The sequence below is a fragment of the Condylura cristata genome, unplaced genomic scaffold (assembly GCF_000260355.1).
Source record: "Condylura cristata isolate star-nosed mole 26May11 unplaced genomic scaffold, ConCri1.0 scaffold00025, whole genome shotgun sequence".
Classification (NCBI taxonomy): Eukaryota; Metazoa; Chordata; class Mammalia; order Eulipotyphla; family Talpidae; genus Condylura; species Condylura cristata.
In genome coordinates this window covers 20818636-20840659 of record NW_004567126.1, presented here as the reverse complement: position 1 = coordinate 20840659, position 22024 = coordinate 20818636, and the positions used below count along the sequence as shown (strand labels likewise).

At 37.8% G+C, this 22024-nt stretch overlaps 1 protein-coding gene across 4 annotated transcripts in view; it reads right to left on the bottom strand.

Annotated features, from left to right (window-relative positions):
• The window catches only part of LOC101630688 (serine/threonine-protein kinase SIK3), a 206959-nt gene that overhangs the window by 69902 nt on the left and 115033 nt on the right, over positions 1-22024 (bottom strand). For all 4 annotated transcript variants that reach the window (XM_012729704.1, XM_012729706.1, XM_012729705.1 and 1 more), the window contains 2 exons: positions 21353-21416; positions 4775-4936 (listed from right to left, as the gene is read on the bottom strand). In XM_012729704.1, coding sequence (XP_012585158.1) covers positions 4775-4936; positions 21353-21416 — 226 coding nt within the window. The remainder of the gene's footprint in view (positions 1-4774; positions 4937-21352; positions 21417-22024) is intronic.

Here is a 22024-nt window from a genome sequence, read left to right as displayed (position 1 = left end):
CTGTCTGTGCAGGGTAAAAGCTGAATCTCTACCACACATCATTCTTTTACTCAACTTTATCACCTTCACGGCCCTATGAGGACTGACCTGATGAAGTGTTCACTATTTTTCTCCCCCTCCCACCACAGATTGTTAGTTCCAAGGAGCTATCTTCTGTACTCTCCCTAGTGCCTAGGTGAACTCTACACACAGCAAGGGTTGTACTAACGGTGGCTGGCTGACTAATCCTCCAATCTCTCCCTACACTGCATCCTAAAGGATCCTACTCATGCTTTCAGACTCACCTCAAATGTGGTGTCCTCAGTAGGATGCTAGTGTCCTCATGACCACTGCCTAAAGTTGACCTGCTAGACAGTGGGTCAAGCAAACTACAGAACAGTTGCAGTCCCCAACCAAACGATAGTATACACACTAAAGGGGCTCATTCATTCTTTGAACTAATATGGAAACTAGACTGTACAATTAATATGATAACAAATCATGATGTGCCTTGCAACACCTCTCCTATTGAATCAAACTACAATCTGGTAGCTGCCACCCAAGGATGCAGGCTCCAAGCTGAGTGTGCCAGACTGTGCCTGCCCCCTCCCTCCCTCAGCCTTCAACTGCATTTCTGTGGCTCCTCCACATGCGAGGAACAGAAAATGAAAGGTTAGAGGTCAAGAATTCTATATTTTTCCCAGCGTTCTCTACATGAAAGAAATTTCCATGGGGGCTCCTTATAAGATATTCAAAGTTTGAGAAAGTTAAAGGTATTTTGGGGAATCTAATGTTTTTAAATAAGCTATCGCTGCTTTCCCAATGATTAAATGATGAAAACTGCTTTGCAAAGTACTTTATACATATGTATAGCATAATCTCAGTGTTATTTAATTTTTTGACAGCATCGCTACCCAAAAAGAATATAAATTTAGAGCAAGGTTAAAAAAGAGAAATGTAGGCCCTCCCTGGTGGCACAACGGGTTAGGACGCAGCACTGCAAGCTAGCCACAGCTGCTTCAGTGCAAGTTCGATCTCCACCCCAGAGGTGACCCACATGGCGCGGCAGACCTCTCTTGTCTCACCTGCTGCCCCTTCAGCAATGTACTTCACCATCTGCCCATTCTGCTCTCCACTCTGTCTCTGGTGAATCCTTTCACAGTCCCCGCATCTCTGGCCTGTACCCCACTTCTGTATGCATATATAAATAAATCTTTAAAAAAAAGATAATGTAAATTTTTGAGGGTAGGAATCAAGTTTCACATTTGTTTCTTTTCTCAGATGACACCTGATCAAAGAGCCTTTGTTAACAGGTAAGATTTCAGATAACAACCATAGATGCTTCTCCTAGGCTTGGTAATTCTGCCTCTGGAAATCAAATTCCTTATTCTGAAAATGATCAACACTTACTCCAGATTTCTAATAACAGAAAAATTTGTAAGTAATTCAACAGAAGACAGGCTTTTTACTGCCATTAAAAAGAAGAAAGTTTTTATTCTAAAACCAGAAAAAAAAAAACAAAGCTATGCACCTAGGTTTTATTCTTTAGAAAAAGAACTAAAACAAAAACTATAGCTAAAAGTTTAAGTATAACAAAGCATGGATTGATGTTAAATCTTGTAATTCCTGTAACTGAAGTTACCTCTTAGGCTCAGGGGATACGTATTCTCTTGAAAAGAATTAGTAAGGGCTTTCCTAATAGCTAGTTTTATAGTATGAAATATTTTATAGTATGAAATATTACTTGTAAATTGCCACATTAATTCATACACAAAGAAAAATAAATTAATGTAAAAACAAACACCCCCAGGACAGCTTAACTATTAACTGTATTTGAACAGGGCACATAATCCTTTCATCAAAATCATTTAGGTGAAGTTGGCATAATGAAAACATGAATTCCTTAAATTTCCTAATCTGAATTTTCATTAATTTCATGTTAATTTACTACTGGGATTTGCACACATACATGATTTTAAAGCTAAGTACCTGAAGACCAACAGTTTTATTTAAAAGCTCTTCCCCCCTCATTTTTTCACACATTAAGTTTCTTCTTATCGGTATTTATAATAATTCATCAAAAAAACCACTGAAAAGATCAGGGATTTGAAGGTTACTTTTAGCGTTTAGAATAAAAAGTGGATTTCCCGTTAAGACGCATCCAAGCTACCTCCCCAGATGAGTCGTGCTCTAGACCTAGAAGGACCGCCACTAGGCTCAAAGAAGGCCTGGCAGACGAGAATGGGATTGTACCTCATCGTGTGGAAGAAGGGAAGCTCCGGTGACTGAGGGACCGAGTCATGATGTAGGGAAGAATTCATGAACAAAGACCAAGTTAGATAATACAGCAGGGCACAAAGCTAGAGGAGCTCATTTATCCTTTGCCTTGCTCTGGAAACAAATAATGAAAATGCAGGCTTTGGGATAATGGTCTTAAAAACCTTGCCAACGTATAGATACGTTCACGCACCCCAGCAAGTCTGTAATTATACACCAGCAGGTAGAGATTCTTATTATGACTACATGGACTTGTTTTAACTAGTATTCAGGAAAAGTGTTTTCAAATTTCCCAATCCAAGTATGACAGTAGGGTTCCTAATTTTATTTTTTTATAAACATTTATTTATTTCTGCATACAGAACCGGGGTACAGGCCAGAGGTACAGGGGTGGTGAGAGGATTCACCAGAGTCAGAGCAGACAGCAGCACAGGCAGATCAATGAAGTACTCTGCTGAGGGGATTGCGGGCCCGGTCAGGAGTGGTCTGCCATACCATGTGGGTCACCTCCGGGCGGGGACTGAATTCATACCACAGCGACTGCTGCCAGCTCCACAGTGCTGTGCTTTACCCTGTTGTGCCACCAGGGAGCCCAGGTTTCTAATTTTAGTCATCACTGACCACTGTGCTTTTTACACATGGCTTCTTAATGCAAAAAAGGTAAAAGCCATTCAGACTTTCCTTAAACTAAATCAAAATGGTCCTAAATTCAAAATCAAGAGCCAAGGCAGCCTAGAGGGGGGAAATTAACATTTGGTAAGAATAAAACTTGAACAAAAAGAGGACCTTCTGTTCTACTCTGATCGATCATCCAAAGAGCCCTCCCATGACATGAGTGGTAGGCTGAAAAACAGCTCACAGTGACATCCATGTCCTAACCCACAGAGTCTGTGAATGTCTCTTCTGGTAAAAGGGACTTTTGCAGACACAATTAAGTTTACAATCTTGAGATGGGGAAATCATCTAGGATTACCCAGGAGGGCCCACTGTAACCACAGGGGTCCTGATAAAAGGGAAGGAGGAGGGCCAGATGAGGAGCAGGAGCTGTGACAGCGGAAGCCAGCTATGAAGTGCTGGGAGAAAGGGACCAGAGCCCAGGAATGCAAGGGAGGCAACGGAGGTTGAAAAAGATACAGAAATTGATTCTTTGGAGGCTCCTCGAGGAGACAGTCCTGCCGAAACCTTAACTTTGGTCCTCAAATTTGTCAAAATGAGTAAGGCTCATTTTGAATTTCTGACCTCCAGAGCTAGGTAAGGGAAGAAATTTGTGCTGTTTCAAAGCACTAATTTGTTAGAGCAACAAAGGAAATGAACACACCATTTTGCTATAATTTTAAGCACTGTAAAGCTTTGGAGGTATGATTACCATGAATTTAAGTAAAACAACAACAAATAATTTAAAAGAGGGCTTGAAATTGCCATGCCTTTCCATGGAACCCACCGCTATGGGCACTGCCAATGTCTAGAGAGCTTTGGAAAATATGAAACAGGGCAATGGAAGAACAAGATTTTATATAAGATAAAGCACCTAATTTATGTCAACTAGAAATTAAGCAAGAGCAGCAGTTGGAGCTCACAACTGTGTGAAAGAGCTAAATGAGAGTATGCAGCTAACGGCCTAACTTAGACCAATGAAAAGGCAGAGGATATCTCAAGCATGTAAGAGCAGACCCTAGAAAGGGAACAGACTGAGCCACACAAAAGAAACTTCCAAAAGAATCGCCCACCTCTACGGATGTATCTAACTTACACCTATAATACAACGTCAAACTGAAGTCTTAGCTCCCACCTGCTTCGGTCAGGAAGCTTTAAACCTTTTCACCTCGGCTTTCCAAGGCAACTGCATTCTAGCTGCTAGATCTCACTCGCTCCATGAGACTCCCTCTGTTCCTCTTTATCTAGAAGATGGTAACTCACATGCAATACTGAAAAACAAAACTGGTTTATTTTCAAATCTATAGTTTCTATAAAGACTGCAGTCACTGTATTCCATCAATAGGTGGTGAGCTTGTGTTAGCTAGGCAAATGCTTTGGTTTAGGAAGACTGAAGCAGTAAAAAGTACTTTTTAGGCATAGTCAGGTAAGCAGAGGAGTGAAATCTGAGGTGACAAAGAGATGACTTCCATGTAACCTCTGTAAGAGCTGCTCTTCTGAATTATCACAAAGCTAGAACTATGGCACAAGCATGTTGTGTCAACGGGAACAGAATACATACAATTCCGCAGTTAATTTTATGATTTTTTCATTTTGTTCTATTTCTTATTATTTAAAAGGAATCTGTCGACCAAAATAATAGAATTTAAAACACCTTATCCTTCTTTCTCCCCAGCCTAGTTCCATCTCAGACTACAGGAGCATAAATGCATTTTGAAGGTTTAAGCAATTTTCAAGCCACACACCTTCAAAATCCTTTACTTCCCTAACACTTCTTTCTGGATAGATGGAAATAGTCGATTTCTTAAGAACATGAAGGAGAAGCTACTTTGTTCCTATTTCACATCCTTAACATGCTTCTCACCTGCTATTTTGATATTCAGATTGGCATCCAGAAGCAAATTTTCAGCTTTTAGATCGCGATGAACAATGTTCCGACAGTGACAAAAATACACAGCTGTGACGATCTGTTTAAACTTCCGCCGGGCCTCCTTCTCTGCCATCCTACCGTGAGCCACCAGGTGGTCTGTGTGAAGAGGAACACAGTCAGTTTTCATTTTAGACACTGGTATCGTTTCAAAAGGTAGACATAACGCGAGATGTACGGGACCCTCCCAACAGATGAGTTAAAGAACTGAAGCAAACAGAAGGAAAGCTAGACATGGACAGTGCTAGTAGCTTGGATCTAGAAAAATGCTTCAGTAATCACTACCCAAATTATTTTAAGTGTAAATCCTGTTACACATTAATATGTAGAACACAGTGGCTTTCTATAACAAGAGCTCTGAAAATATAAATGTTTCTCATGGATCATAATACTCAGCACCTTTCTTTTCATATCCCTGTTGCGAAAGATGATACATACACAGCAAGTATACACATGAAGATAAGCACCAGCAACAGTTCCTGTGCAAAGGGTAAGGCAAAAAGCAGAATTACAATAATCATTTTAGGAAAGAGACAGAAATTAGTCACTGCTAAAGGGAGAAAACAGACTCTGTTTAGGCTAGTATCTCTTCTGCTTTCTCAAGTTTTACAATTTTACACAACAACGCACTTCTTTGGTGAGCATTCTCTGGAATGCATAGTAGCATGCCTGCATCTTTACATCTGCATCTGTTGGGTTCATTCAATATTTTTCATATTGTTACTCCTTTTCATAAATAACATCAATGGAAAACCAAGTGAAGTTTCTACCACTTCAAATGAAGCAATTTCATAGGCTACCGTTGCTAACTAAGGTACAGCAAAAGAATTCACACGATTAAATTTTGTAATACTATAAATCAGGCTGTCTTAAAACTGGCTGACCCATAACCAATGCCACCAGTTCTTTAATTACTTTTTCGACATTCAACCAATGGCATGTGTATCCTTTATCTTGTTCTTCATCTAACCAACAACACTGACAAGTCATGACAGCTGACAGAATGAGAAATGGTAGCTATGATAAACTTGTCTTTACTTAAGCAAATTTCAATCATCTTATCAGCACGATCCTTTAATAAACCAACTGATTCAACTGGAGAAAAGACACATTTGCCATCAAAAGCATCCAGAGCATGGTAAAGTGAAAAATTAACAATATAAACAAACTGTACTATTGTTAAGTCACAGCAATTTCAGCAACACCATCAGTAGTCTGTCGTCACCACACTCACTCACAGGAACAGCCAAGCATAACTTTTCTTCATCATTGAGAGGAAGTTTGGGATAAAATATATGCACTCACAATGACTACCAAGAGGTTAGGACAAGAAGTGTAGGGTGGGGGGAGCTAAATAACTATCCACATAGCAGATTTTGAAATAATTCAAACTAACATTCTGACCACAAGGAACATCATATTTTGGAAAGCAAATAACTGGTAATTTTAAAAACAGCATCTTATAAGTAGATCATTTAAAAGGCCCTTAAAGAAACTATTACAACTGTTAGACTTATCAAGGATCCACACAAAGAGATCTTTGAAGCATTTCCCTCAAAAACTAAGATTATCAATTTAGTAGGCAAAAGGAAAAATTAAGAAGTCTTCAGCTTAGAAGTTAAAAGAACGCAGAAACAACTTCCTATGGGAGTTAGCGGTGGTGATAAATGAGTTCACACTCTAGTGTGTTGAGGCATCTGGTGTGATCTGTCACATGAACTTTAAACACAAAGTCCCGAAACTTGGGTTAGTAACTTAATACAAACTGTGACAGAGCAGACGGCCATCAGCTGCAGAACGCTATGTTTTATTTCAAGGTGGCCATTCTCTAACAGGACCTGCTCCTTTGACCCCCTATGTCTCTTAACCCAAGGTCTAATTATTCTAATAATATGTTTTAGCTGCTAAACTTTGTCTAATTAAAAAGCTTTGAAGAGCCAGCTATTCTTGAGAAACATAAAAATAAACCCTCATGAAGGCTTACCATCAGAAGCTCATTTGGCCAAGTCACCCATTAATTAAAATACTCAAGAGACATTCGTCTGGCAGTAAATACTAATTACCAGAACACATCAAAGAGCTTCTTAAATACAATAGAATGATTAATTTTGTGATTTCCAAAATAAGTAATTTTATTTAAAAAAAAAAAAAGCCTGATGTTTTCTAAGTACTTTGTTTTCCTAAAATGATTGGAAAGTTCTCAAAATTGTCACACAAATCAGGAGCTGGCAGAAGGCGACTTAGCTCTGTTTTAGCTCTACAGTGACATGTTGGATGTCCTTAGATGAGTCATGTACACTGCCAGTATCCCCACCCGTGTGTCTGCTAACTAGCTAGCAAGAAACCCTGCCGCATGCCCTGGACCAACAAAGGTTAGCATGTTTGGTAATAAACTTGTTTTCTGATCAAGAGCTATCATACATGGCACAACTTGAACATTCAAACACATTAAAAGCTATTTTTTAAAAGGACCGTTCAATTGTATGTGCTGAAAACGTAAGCATTTGATTATTAATAGACCACAAATGCTTAGGATTCTACAGTAACTTGAAGGTGATTATTATATATCTCAATCATCACCGTTATCTGGTTCTGGTTAAAAGGCATCTATATGGTTTAGAGGGGTCTACAGTACACCCACAGTTGAGAAGATAAAGATACATAAATCATGCCTTCAAAAAAGTATAACTACAAGCATCAGATATTTCCTCCTAGCCTGTGTGTTTCCCGTTCGAGCGGTCTCCTCCTTGGAAGTACAGTGCTTTTTTTCCACATACAGGACCATCTTGATAACTTATTATCATTCAGACTTTAGGCTCTGCTTTTATTTTTCCCCATCTTATTACTGCCACCCTCCCCCACCCTCCAAGCTCCTCTCCCGTTGGTTTGCTTTCAGTGTGAACCTACGGGGTCTACTGGGTGTGCCAGGAAGCCAGCAGCCTACAGCGGTTTCCAGCCTCTGCTGAAATTGCCTTTCCTCTGCCTGCTGACAAACGGCTGCTTTATGTAGCTGTGTGCTCTATAGGCAGGCTGCAAAAATTCCTCAAGTTCAAGTGTGATATTTAACTTTGGGCTAAGAAACCCAGAGCAGTTGCCATGCCTGGACTTAAAAACAAAGTTAAAGTATTTGAATAAATACTGGGCTACTTTCAGAAAGAAAATGAAACAAAATGGGTCCTAAACCACTCACTATTAAAGTAAAACATATTCCCAGTCTTGCCAGAGAAACTTCAGTTGCAAAGAACTTTAGAGTTGCTCTGCTTCTTCCAGGCAGTGCAAAAAGCTTGCTCTCCTAAACACTGAGAGAAAAGCACCCATAGCCTCAGCCCCAGGCATCCCACCCACAGCCAAGACCCTCTGGAGCCTGGGCCATCCAATCACACCCCTGCTGCCTGAGCTCCATCACGCTAAGTCCTGTCTCACCACCAGTGAACTACTTCTCCATTTAGTTACCACAATAGGTCAAGGGGAAATTTAAAGTTTTTCTCTATTACAACTTCACTCAAACCATTTCAACACAGATAAGGGCGAGGTGATTCTCAGTTAAAAGGCCCAAGTGGCTCTCCTGTTTCAAACTCTTATCAAAGTAAAGAGTCTATGCTCTGTCTCACTTTCTAATCACAGTAAGTCACTTAGCACTGAATTTCTTTCATCTCTTTTATCTGCTCTTTCTCACAAAATAAAAAGAGTGAGGTGGAGAGAACAAATCCTGAAGTTACAAAGTATTGGAGCACCAGCCTGTATAATTTGCTTCAGATTCACTTTTTGTAATGTTCCAATCTGACTCAGGGAGAAGTATTTTGTGGTACATTTAAGTTCTAACCTTTCCAAGCACAAAAATACACACAAGGCAGTCTTAACTTCCCTCCACCAGCCTGACTGGAGTGTCAGAGGCCCGCCACTAATGGGACAGTGGTGGAGAGCCAACATTTCTTAAAAGAAGTCATTTTCCCACTATAAACAGATAATGTCTCCATTTGCCTGCTATGTCTAAATGCAAAACACTAGCTCAAACTGAACATACTCTGACAACAGGTCAAGCAACAGGGCAGAAATTCTTTGTTCTTCAAGATGAAGAGATTGCCCAGTCTAGAAAGAGGAAGAAAAGGCAGCGAGTGTGTTAATCTTAGGGAGCTACCTGAAAAACTTCCTGCCAGTTTCAAGCTAATCTCCGCTAGCAGTTCTTTGCTTCACCACTCAGATCTATCATTTCTTCTTCACACCCATGGAAACAACTTCCTGTTTATCAAACAAATGCTTCTTTCCAAAAGAGCCAGGGGCAAAGCAAAGATAGCTCAGCTGCCCATGAACAGGGTGACAGGCCCACGTGTGCACTTGAAAATCACAATGCCCCCATACCCCATAGTCCTGAGGCTGCCCAGGACGACAGGAAGACGGTTTGTTACTTTATTTTCCTTGCCAAGTAATCCAACCTCAATGTAAGCTTCTTTACTTGTTGCTGCTGCCTGTCACTGACACCTTATGGTCATTATTTGCATCTCATTCTCTCACATCCCATCAAAAATCCATGGACAAATTCTATTAATTCTACCTTCCAAATATATCTAGAAATCAGTTATGCCTCTACCCCTGCTCCTACCCAGATTCACCAACTTAGTCCAACAGTCATTATCTCCCTCTTGGACTACTGTTAAGTCTCCTAAAATTACTCCAAAAACTATCATCCCTGATTCTGTCCCTGCAATCTGTTCTCAACACCCAAAGTAACAGTCCATATTTTTTTCAACTTTATATTCTGAAATGACAGATGCACAGGAAGCTGCAGAGATAATAAGGAGAGGTCCCATGTACCTTTCTTAGTTTTCCCCAAAGATTAAATTTATGATTACAAAAGAATATCAAAGCCTAGTATTTGACATGGTATCGTGTATATAGATCGATGTCATTTTATTACATATATAGATTCGTGGAAGTACCATAGCAACCAACATAATGAACTAATGGAAGTTATACGTTTCTGAATATTCCCACAGCTATAAAAGCAAAACCCACCCTATTTCTTCTCTTCCATCTATAGCAAATAAATTGAATGTTTTCTCTGGGGTCTTAAGAAAGGTACAACATCCTTTGAAACACTTCTAGTAACAGGTATGCTTTAATTCTAAAAGGCCTGCACTAGAATTACTGCTGTTTTTAACTTTGCTTCTTCACTATATACAAAGTATGCTCTGCACAAGATAGGTGATGAATAATTTACAGACTAGCCCAAGTCATACCAGTGAGAAAAAGACTATGAACTTCTACAAGAATGTATATTTTACTCTTTATGTTGCCATTAAACCATCTGTAAATTAAGCCAGTTTATGTTACATATTTTCTTTTTTTCAGATAATTAGTTATTTCTTAACATGTGTATCTTCTCTTCCAACAGGAATTCTTGCCCTCACTCATGGATGGGTTGACATGCCTGAGAATAGGTATAACAAAATATGCACGGCCTGCTTCTGTTTATGTAGGAAGGAAGAAGAAATACAAATTGTGCGAGTGTTTATTTCTTTAAGTAATGTTGAAGAAGTAATGTCAAGTGAAAACTTTTAAAAACTCTTGGGTTAGAGAAGAGGCAGACATTAGATTTTTCTGATGCACCCTGTTTTAGAGCTTTTAGCCCTGGAAACATATGTCTTAAAATAATTAAAACCATTCAGAATTGAATCAAACAGAAAAAATTTTAAAAACTCAACATGAATGGAAAAAATAAGACTGAATATACATTATTATGACATAACCAACCTGAGAAGAATTAATTTAAATGCCTCTGAAACACAATATTTTGCCTATATATCCACATTCTGAGGACAAAAAGAGTCTTTTTATTCGTTGTAATAATGTTGGTATTGTCTGAATCATTCAAATTGCCCTCACTCTCACCTATTAATATATAATGTTTAAGTCACTTGGAACCATGATGTGTAGATTAAGAGTAGAGATATGAATATAACATTCAAGAACTAAAAATGCTAAAATCTTATAATTTCAATTAGAATGTTAGTACAACTCATTTTATCTCTGTGAAAAAAAAATTTATTTCCACTTCAGTGCCCTGAAAAGATCTCTAAGCAATACCAACCATCTAAACAACAAGTTATCAACCACCTAAGAAATAATAAGCATCTCTAGGGCCCAGATTCTGGTTTCTAAATGCTGTTCTCCACTTGATGAAAACAGACTTTCTAGGGAAAATGTTTGATTCAGGAACAGGAAATGTTCAAAATAAACCAGGGAATCTTACCTAGAAGCAATGAAGCTATCAAAGACTCCAGGGATTGAGTCAAACAAAAGACCCAGGAAGAGGCTCCCATTCATTAAGTGAAATAATTTGAACATCAGAATAATGACCCAATAGACCAAAATACATTAACTATATTAAAGTCCATAAGTTCATCTCCTACACTGCTGGAAGGAATGCAAACTGTTCCAACCGCTCTGGAAAGCTGTATGGAGGTTCTTCAAACTAAAAATGTAACTAACATATGACCCAGCAATTCCACTCCTAGGAATCTACCCAAAACATTAATTCTGTATCCCTATGTTTATCACAGCACTATTTACAATAGGTAAGCTACAGAAACAACCAAAATGCTCAAAAGTAGATGACAGGATCAAGAAGATGTGGCATATATATATGATGGGATATTACTCAGCAACCAAAAATATAAACTCATGCCATTCCCTGCAAACTAGGTGGAGTTGGAAGGGATTATGTTCAGTGAAATAAGTCAGAAGAAAAAGGAAACTATTGATGGTTTCACTTACAGGAGTAATATAGAGGAACCAAATAAGGGATCAGGAAAAATACATAAATTTACATAATAAATTTAAAAATAAAAACAAAATTAGCAGGCAATCATTAATCAGAGATATTCTGCAAGAGATCAGCAGGAAGAGGGGTCAAATCAGTGGAGAGAAGAACACAAGGAACTATGGTGATGGTTCATGGATGAATTGGTCGTAGGAATTTTATGGGGACTACACCAAGAGGAAAAAGCAAACTGTAAAAAAATGAATAAAGATGCAAAATATATGTAGAAGAGAAAAAGGAAACAAGTATGTTTTTGTGGGGAAGAATGGAATTGTTAAAGATTATTTTTTAAAAATTTAAGCTATTTATTTTCTAAATGGATGTATGAGCTTTGTTGATCATAATCTGAATAAACAGAAGATGCTGCAAGACAAATGGAGAAAGCTAAACATATCTTGGCTACTATTAAGAGATTGTTGATTTTGTTGGATGTAAGAATGACATTGCAGACTTTCGTTTTGATTATGAAAGAATTGCTGAAAATGGAGTCACTCTTCCCCACTTCAACTAACTGTAAAAGTTGGATGTTTGCAGATATTGAGCACCCTGTACCACTCTCTAAGGAAAGAGCCCAAGTAAAGAGAAGTGGGCTAGAGTACAGGAAACAGATGAGTGGTAGGGGCTTGTAAGGTAGCTAGAATCTGAGCTGCAGGACAGCCAAAGACAAAGAAGCAGAGAATAAATGTCAAAAATGAGCACAGAAACTCCTATCAGGTCTTGGTGATGGCAAAACTAACTGCACAGGTGGGGGGAAAAAAAAAAGGCAAGACTATGGAAGGCCCAGCAGAAAAAAATTACTGAGAAGGAAGATGAAAATTAAAGAAAAGTTTTCAGGGGTGCACCACACTCAGGAAATGCTGGAGTTCAATTCAGCTTAAAAGGAAAAATGTTAGTGAATACTCTAGGCACTCAGTGGGGACCCCATCAGACAACATCCAAAGAGTTAGGATTTTGTAAAGGAATAAAGGCAAAACTAAAACAGAATCATCCTTGCCGGCTAAAAATTAAGCTTCAACAGGGCCACTTTAATCCATCTATTTTATTTAACTGCCTGCCAGGACAATTTAATATTCAAAATATGATGAAAAATTATTAGACACAGAGAAAAGAAAGAACAATGACCAATAGTCAAGAGATTCAAGGCAACAAAAGCAGAACCAGAGATGACTCAGATATTTCAGTTAGTAGGAAAGTTACATAGGCCAAAATGTAAAAAATTATGAAAAGACTGACTATATCAGTAGACAATCAGAATCTCTAAGATACATTTAATCCATGAGCTTAATCTATAAGTCTATAAAGGATGACAGATATCTGAAATAAATAATTTATTGGCTGGGTTTAAGAAGTAATATAGCAAAAGACAGTGACATTAATACTGTGTGGTTTTTGAAAATCCATATATATGTACATATATGAGTGTATACTAAGTACTTAAGAGTGATGACACAATGTCTTGGGCTTGCTTTAAAATACTTTTATCCAAAAACTTAGGGAAAGGATGAAACAAAAACAGCAAAATGTTGATAACTGTCAAAAGGTGCTCTGTACAACACCAGATTGTATGTATTAATACTATTCTCTTTCCATATATATATATATATATATATATATATATATATCTGAAACTCTATAAAATGGAATTTCATTTGTACACCTTTGTACATAACAGCATTGTGCTCAATAGCCAAAGGTGGAAAAAACACATGTCTCCATCTACAGATGACTGAATAAACAAAATATGGTATATATCAGCAGGGAATATTACTCAGCCTTCAAAGGCATGGAAATTCTCACACATGACACAACACAGATGAGGACATTATGTCAACTGCAATAAGCCAGTAACAAAAGGGCAAATATTCTATGGTTGCAGGTATATGGAATAGTCAAATTCAGAAAGTAGAATGGTGGTAACCATGGGCTAGAAGAAAAGGAAATGGGGAAGTTACTGTTTAATGGGCAAAGTTTCAGTTTTGCAAGATGAAAAGAGCTGTGCAGATGGACAGTGGTGAGGTTGCACAATAATTTCAACATTACAAATACTGCTGAACTGTACATTTTAAAATGGGTAAGTGGTAAATTTTATGTATATTTTACTGTAATTTAAAAAGTTCTCTCACACACATACAACTAATTCAAAATATGAGATTAAAAAGCTCTTTATGGAAGTCAATCTATACTGAAGTCATATGATTAAAACTCTGGATTGTTCTAATAGCTTTACTTTGTAGAGAAACTGCAGTTTCTAAAGGGGATTAAAACATCAGAAAGCCCTCAAGAAAAATATTAATACAGGAGAAAGGCAATGCAGCAAAAGTATTGTGCAAATTGTCTGGGACACATTTTTATATTGCGGTAGAACTGGCACAATGATCAGACAACTAGGGACGTATGTTTTCCATAATGTGAGGTCATCAAGCCGAAAGTTATTAAGCACTAAGCATATTGCTTCCACATACATCTTGTGCAGGTTACAAAAATAAATGGCAAAGTCATGTTCACACTGAGAAAATAAAACCAAAAATGGAGAATAATGAATGGAAAATTAATTGGGGAAATAGATGGAAACTTTTGATTCAGAGTAAAAGTTCAGTAATATGGTTATTTGCTTCTGTTAGTAAAGTCTTAAACCGCTAGCTTTCATAGCCAAAGGGTGTAAATAATTTAGTGGGAAAATAATATTTTAGTTATAAAACTTTAGAGAATTTCGTGAGAGTTAAAGATAAACATATTCATTAAAACAAACAAAAAAAAACTCAGCACCTAGTGTAATGTGTCCATGTAAGTACATGTGGTAGCATCTCAGACATCTAGGATGTCGCATGATAAAAATAACAAACATGAAACACTCAACGCAATACCGGGTACACAATGGCTCTGCCACTCAGCCTTGCCCATTTTCTGCCCTATTAGTTCTGAGGCTCCCAGACCCTAAATAAAGAGCCTTGCGAGAAGTTCTGACATCCACACATATTGGCACTGTTAAGAAATGTTATTTTTAAGGCACTGAGAATGGCCACAATAAATCCTACATACTTCAACTAACTACTGTTAAGTTAGTCATTTATTTTGAATGCCCATGAGTCCTGCCTGGCATTCAGGAAACTCTTGATAAAAGCGCTGGATTTATGACTTTATGGTCTCAGATAGGAAGTTTGGGGACAGATATCTAAAGAAATCATACTGTGGAAGTTTTAAATTATGACTTTAGTGTTTTGAGAACTAGCCAGTTTCTCAAGTCAGTTCATAAAATAAAACAAGTCCATGTTGTCATGGGTACTAGTGCTGAATAGTAAGCAATAATCATCACCAGAAATTGTGAATGACTAATAGTTGTTCATTCACTAACCACTTATTGAAGCCTACTACATTGCTTTGAATTCAATAAGTCTTTCTCTACATAGTTATTCAAACAACAAAAAGGTGTTTCACCCCCATCCTACCCCCTACCCCCGACGTCAGAAACTCATTTAACCAAAATACGTTAAAAGAACCACATGAAAATTCTACGTTTGACTTGGCTATGTTGACACAATAAAGTATATTTACCAAGGGCCTACTTTATGTCAGAGCCTGCATTAAACAATGAAGACAGAGATAAGTAAGGTTCAAATGCTACAAAAGCAACCCAGTGCACCATTTTGTTCCATTGAGCAATGCATATTTACTGACGTGTTTTCTGCAGGCACTATTCTAAGTACTACAGATTAAGCAAGGTTCAAAAAAGACAAAGTATTAACTGTCATGATGATTACATTTTAGTAGGCTGAGACAGTAAGTAAATACATACTTGGTGATAGGAACCAAGAAGGAAAACAAAGCAAGGAAGGAGATGAAGTAGCCAGCAGGAAGAGTAAGATTTTAGATAGTCTAACTAGCAAGTAATATTTACTGAGTCTCTAATCAAGTAACATTTGATAAGAGGCCAGAAAAAAATGAAGAACCAGGTGGATATCTCGAAAAATAGTGTTTCAGAAAACAGGAAGGGATATGTGAAAGGTTTACAGTGGGAACATGTTGGAGGGTTTTGTGGGCAAGAAAGGAAGTCTAATATTGAGAAGGTAGTGGATACTGAGAGCTAGTTAGTCCTAGTTCTCTACACCTCTACTCCCTGGAAATATCCACAAATTAATTCCCTGGAATTAACCACGAATCTATTTTCTATCTCTACATATATGCCACTTCTGAACATTTCATATAAAATGGAGTCACAGTAAGTCGTCTTGTGGGTCTGGCTTCTTTCACATGATAGTGTTTTCTGGTTTGTCCACAGCACAGCAAGTTTCAGTAAAGCATCCCTCTTTGACCACAGAGTAACATTCCCCTACAAGGATATAGTACATTCTATTCATCATGTATCTATTCATCAGTTGAGATAGATATTTGAGTTTTTTCAACTTTTGAGCTATTATGAATAATACTACTCTGAGCATGGATTTTTTTTTTTTTTGGCCTGGATTAAGTCATTTACAAACACACAATCTTCACAACAAACCCTTTCAGATAAGTGACATCATCATCACTATTCTTATCTTCATTTAAAGATGAGGTTACCAAAGGCAGGAAGAATGGCTTTAAAATTTGACAGATGTCACAAAAGCAGTAAGTAGGGGAATTAGGATTTAAATTATAACAGCACTTTATCTGTGTCCTTAACCTATAATAATGCTGCTTCATCTAACTAAATCTATAATCCATTTTCTCTACCTCACTACTCATCAAACCTCTCATATCTCTTTATTGAGATAACTGCTTAAAGACTCTCCTAGACCCTATTCTCATCTTTCTCAAATACATCCCTTGATATATATTGCCACCAAAATACCTTTAAAAAATTTTTATCTGTCAGACAGTACCTTGGCTCTGGCTTAAAATGCATCTATGGTTCACTACCAACAAACATGGCAACAGACTAACTTACTTAAATGAAATCTTACGTGGAAATCCAATAGGCATACTATATATAAAAGCATAGATGGTCTGCTGAAGAGGAGGGAAGATGGGCATCAGTTGATATGATAGCTTAGTCATATCTCGTATACCTAACTCCTCAGAAAAGACACCTTGGGTATTTCTAAAGAACTCTTCAAACTTTTGTCATAATTTGAGAAAAACCTCAGCCTATCACTTCATTTTCTAAGAAACAAGCTCTATTTTCCTGAATCTACCAAATTGTTTCATTCCCTATAGTTTCTACAAATGGAACCTCTTTGGAAAGCTGACTTCCACTCAGCAAACCTCTCCTACATGAAAACACTGTTCAACCATTACTTTCTCTGTGAAGCTTTCTCTAACCTACTCCTTACTCCAACAATGGCAAATCCTGCTCACCATGTTATCACCTTCCTTTTGTTGCTAGCCCTTTTACAATATAATACTCAAAACTGAAGATAATATTTCAGGTAGGATGTAACTGACACAAAGGTTAACACTGTAACTCTTTCAGCAACTCTGAAACTAAGTTTGGAATCAGCCAACTACTACCAAAAGTAGCTTGTGTCTTAATCTGCCAACATACACTGGGATAAAGTTCCCAGCTCTGGATCAAACCAACCACCTATGTTCTTCACTCTTAATCCCAAACTGCCAAGCAGTGCTAACAAGCAAACCATAAACTAAGACACAAATTAGCCACCAAGGTAAGATCTCCGAGTACGGCTATCAGAGCTGCCCATCAGTCCTTTAGCTTTTCCCTATCGGCTGATTTTTTCCTTTCTTTGCTATTAAGATTTAATCTCCATACCTAAATTAGTATTTGGTAGTCAGACTTGCAACTTCAATTTTCCACAAATCCTACTTCAACCCCATACAAAACATGTCATACATGTGCAGATTTACTAGTCTTCAACTCTACCACTACTGTCCTTTCTATCTCACCCAAGACTAGTCCCACCATCTATGTTTTAAAATGTATCTCCTGGCAGAATGTTCCATTAAATCTCAATGTCTCCCATAAATCTACATTTCTTCTGGTTCTACCGGTGCTTTCCCTCAACATAAATGATAGGTTTAAATCAAGTATGTAATAAAAAGTCAACAAACATTCAACTAATACTCTTTTGAGGGCCTCCGTGTTGGTGTAGGAGCTAAGTCTCAGCACTATCACCTCTGTGGCCTAAGTTTGATCCCCAGCCAGGGAGCTGACCCACATGACACAACAGACCTCTCCTGTCTCACCTGTTGCTCTCCTCAGCAGTGTATTTCAGTAGATCCCTGCTCTGCTCCCCACTCTGTTTCTGGTGAATCCTCTCACCCACTGCACCTCTAGCCTGCACCTCAGTTCTTCTACATACACACACACCCCAAAAACCTCTTTATAGTTATAAGTCCCCTCATTTCTTTCCACTTGGGCCACATTTCTCAGGGGTCATTTACACCACTGGTCTTCACAGTAGGATGCTGATTTTTACCTTAGTGTCTGCTTTAGGGATAATAATATGCACCTTAGTTTATCACAGTCAAATACAAATTAATACTCACTTGATTCTAGTAAAATATATCAACTTATTCCAATATAATTTCATTTTCTCAACCTCCTCTAAAAACTTATATTAGTAGTTGTTAGAAATCCAAAATAAAGTATTACAATTATCTCTTTACATCTTTTAAGTAAATGAAGAGAGGAAGTATATTCATATATTCACATTTCTTATATATTCATCTTTCCTGGCTTTCTCCCTTTCTTTCTGTTGATACGAGTTACTATTTGGTGAAATATCCTTTCAGTAGGAACACTTCCTTCAGAATATATTCCATCACAGATCTGCTTACAAGAAATTCTGTCTTTGGTTATTTGGGAATGTCTTTATTTTACTACCATTGGAAATGACAAGTTTTTTTAAATTTTATAATAGTTTATTTTTACATATTTTGGTGCATTTTTCCATCTCAGTTGCAATCCCCTTGGGTGTCCCATCACCAAATCACTCATGTGCCATCACCATAGTCCAGTTCATTTCCTTCCCCCCACTGTTTTTGATCCCATTCCTCTCTCCACCCCCACAAAATGTCTCTGGTATATAGCTTTTCATCATTATCACTATTTTCTCGCCTGTTCCATTATATTCCTGTTATGAGAGAAACCATCCGGTATTTTTCCTTTTCTTTTTAACTTAGGAAATGACAGTTTTGCTACATATAAAATTTAGGATTCATAGGGACCTTTTTACTTTGGCAATTTATATATGTCAATCCATTGTGACCTCCACTTTGTTATGATGAAAATTCAGCTACAGATCATCGCTGTATATGATGTGCCATTTCTCTTGCTTTTCAAGATTCTCTCTTTGCATTTGTCTTCAGCAGGCTGACAATGATGTCTGGATGTGGATCTCTTCAAGATTCTGCCTCTCCTTGTGAAAGTCATTAAACGTCTTGAAATCGTAGATTGTTGTATGATCCATTTGAAGTTCCAGGCCATTATCTCTTACTAAAATGTAACTATTTATGGACCTCTTCTAGTTCATCTTACTGGGATTTTATTAAGCTTCCTGTAGGCTATTGTCTTTCAATAAATTTGTTAAGTTTGTCATAATTATTTCTGGTCATAATTTTTCTGTTCCCTTCTTCCTCTCCTCTCTTCTTCTGGCATTGCCATTACACATATATTAGTACACCTGACATGGTATCCCACAAACTTTCTCTGAAGCTTTGTCCACTGGCCTTAATTTACATTTTTTTGCTGTTAAGCAACTTGCATAATTTCTACCAGTCAATCTCCAAATTCACTTTTTCTTTCTTCTTGCAGTTCAAATCTACAGTTAAGTCTCTTTTAAATTTATTTTAGGAATTCTACTTTGCAATTTCATAACTTCCACTTGGATCAGTTTTTAAAGTTTTCTCTGTAGCTAGTCTCTACTGGTTGTAATAAAGTCATCATATCTTCCTTAAATATTTTAACTGTGCACATTTTATTTCTGTAAATGTATGTCTAATGGTTACTTTACAGCCTTTGTCTGACAAATCTGACATCTGTTGTCTGATAGGCAGTTTCTGTGACCTGCTGTTTTTCCTAGTTTATCGGTCATAATTTCCTATTGATCTGCATGACTCATAGTTTTTTTGTTTTTGGAGACAGACATTTAGATGATACACAGCAGCACCTCTGGGCGCTGGTCCACTTCCCCCTTCTGAAGCATACTGTTCATCTTTGTCTGTTTGTTCACTGACTAGGTGGGTTGTTTCAGTGAAATCTGTTCCTGCATTTCACCTTGGATGTTATTTCCTAGGGAGGTTACCACTTGAGTAGATCCACAGTTACCCTGAGATGAGTGGATCACTAGGGTATGGGTAGGGCTCACCACACCCAGCTTTTAAACTCCAACAACTGTGGGCTGGTTGCTCCACTGTTTCAACAATGCCCTGAGGCATAAATTGTTCTATAAACAATCCAACCAAATTCTAGTTCCTTTGAAGGTAGTTTCTGAGATCAGTGTTTGATTTTTGTTCTTAGTTCAGAACGTTTTTTATGGGATTTTATTCCCTGGTTCTCTCTAGCAAAGCAGCTGGCCTATAGTTTATCCTCTATCTTGAATCTCCTCTCAGATGCCTTTCACACAATCTCGAGTGCCTTGAGGCTTGAACTTCTTCATTCTCTATTGCAACGAGGTCAGTTCCTTTGAAAAGAACTTAGGAGCTACTTGTTTGGCTTCTTTCTCCTCCCTGTGAGCAAATCTCGGTGCCAGAGCTCCCAAGCTAGATTCTGAGGGACACTTCTACTTTAGATGCTGAAAGCGTAGTGGAGGGGGGCTGAAGGCGCAGTCCAGGATCTTCCCAACTTGCCACTTTTAGAATGAAATCACAACCTATAACCCCTGAGGCAAGCGTGGTCTAGCTCCCAGTATTTGTCAGCATACAACACCTAAATTCTACCAGCTGGGGCTGGGCAGAATACAGCCAATATTAAAAAAAAAAAAAATCAAAATTTTTTATCCAAATTTAAATCATCCGAAACTCCCAAATAAGGAAAATAGCTAAGCCTAAAAGTAAACATAAAGAAGAAAAATTTCTGGGTAGTCACCTACAGAAGGGGCTAGAACATACATCCATCTCGATTTAAGCCTACCCTTTACCCTCTACTTGGCTCCATTTATCATTGTTATAAAAAAGAAAAATACCACCTCAAAAATCAGATTTTTCTAGTAACAAATTTGTCTGCTTAATTCTGATGTTGTGTTAAACTAAGAGAGAAAAAAAATAGCTAATGAAGACAAAACTTCCAAAATTACAAGACTCATCAAGGGAACTGTGAACACATGGTAGGGAATATAGTTAAACATGTTATATTTAAACAAAGTTAAGAATGCTCTGGAGGAGGCTGTTTGCCCCAAGCGGATCTTTCTCACAACAGAGGCCCGCACACTTGTGGAAACTCTGTCACGTGCAGCACCCAGTCAGAAGCTGGCAAGAGGAAAGACCCTCAGCACATGTTGACCAGGCGTATTTGTTTCTGGAGCACTTTAAGCCTCATTTGCAACACCTAATTGAAATAAACAAAACACCTTTACCAAGGAAACCAAGATGGTGAAAGGATCAAAATGGGTGAATCAAAAGAAGTAAAATTACTTTGCTGATAGCAGCCCAAGCACTGGAGGACAGCATCCAGTGACAGCTGCTCGAAGGACTGGACAGCTATTTTGGGTTTGCCATAGAGTGCTCGAGAGCTGTTTAAAGAATGCAATAAATGTACTTACCAAATATTTCCCCTCCACTAGCATATTCTGTCACCAGATAAATCATCCGTTCTGTCTCCATAACCTGGTGCAAAGGCAGGAAAGTGACAGACAGTGACACAAATGACAGGGTGATATCACAGGAAGAGAAACTAAAGGCTCCTCTTTTCTCATTTGAAATATTAATAACCATTACTGCTTAAAGGAAATGTACAACATTTGGGGAGGAGGGCCAGGAACAGATATGAATGTTATTAAGAAGAAAGAAGAAAAAGAGGTATTCTTCCAAATTCTGTACAATAGGAAATATTTTACTGCTTGAGTAGTTTTTTGGTCCGTGAGACCCCTTGTCATCTCTTAAGAGCCATAAACCCAAGAAAAGAGGCTGCCAAGACCCTAAAGTTCAGGTTCAGTATTGATCACCTGAAGTTTAAACATGCTACCCCAAAACCCAACCGGACACAAAAGCCTTAGGAAAGACAGTGCGCAGCACAGAAATCATATTATGGCTGTGCTTTTTTGCCCCCCAGATAGATGACAACTTTCCTTTCTACTATCCATTCATTCGAAACTGAAAACAGCAAGGTAAATATTTAATGTAATACATATTACTTTTTTATTTTCTCTTGATCTCTACTTTGTCACTTTTTCTTATTAATTGTAGTCTGCTGTCCATTCTGTTTTATCTTTCTC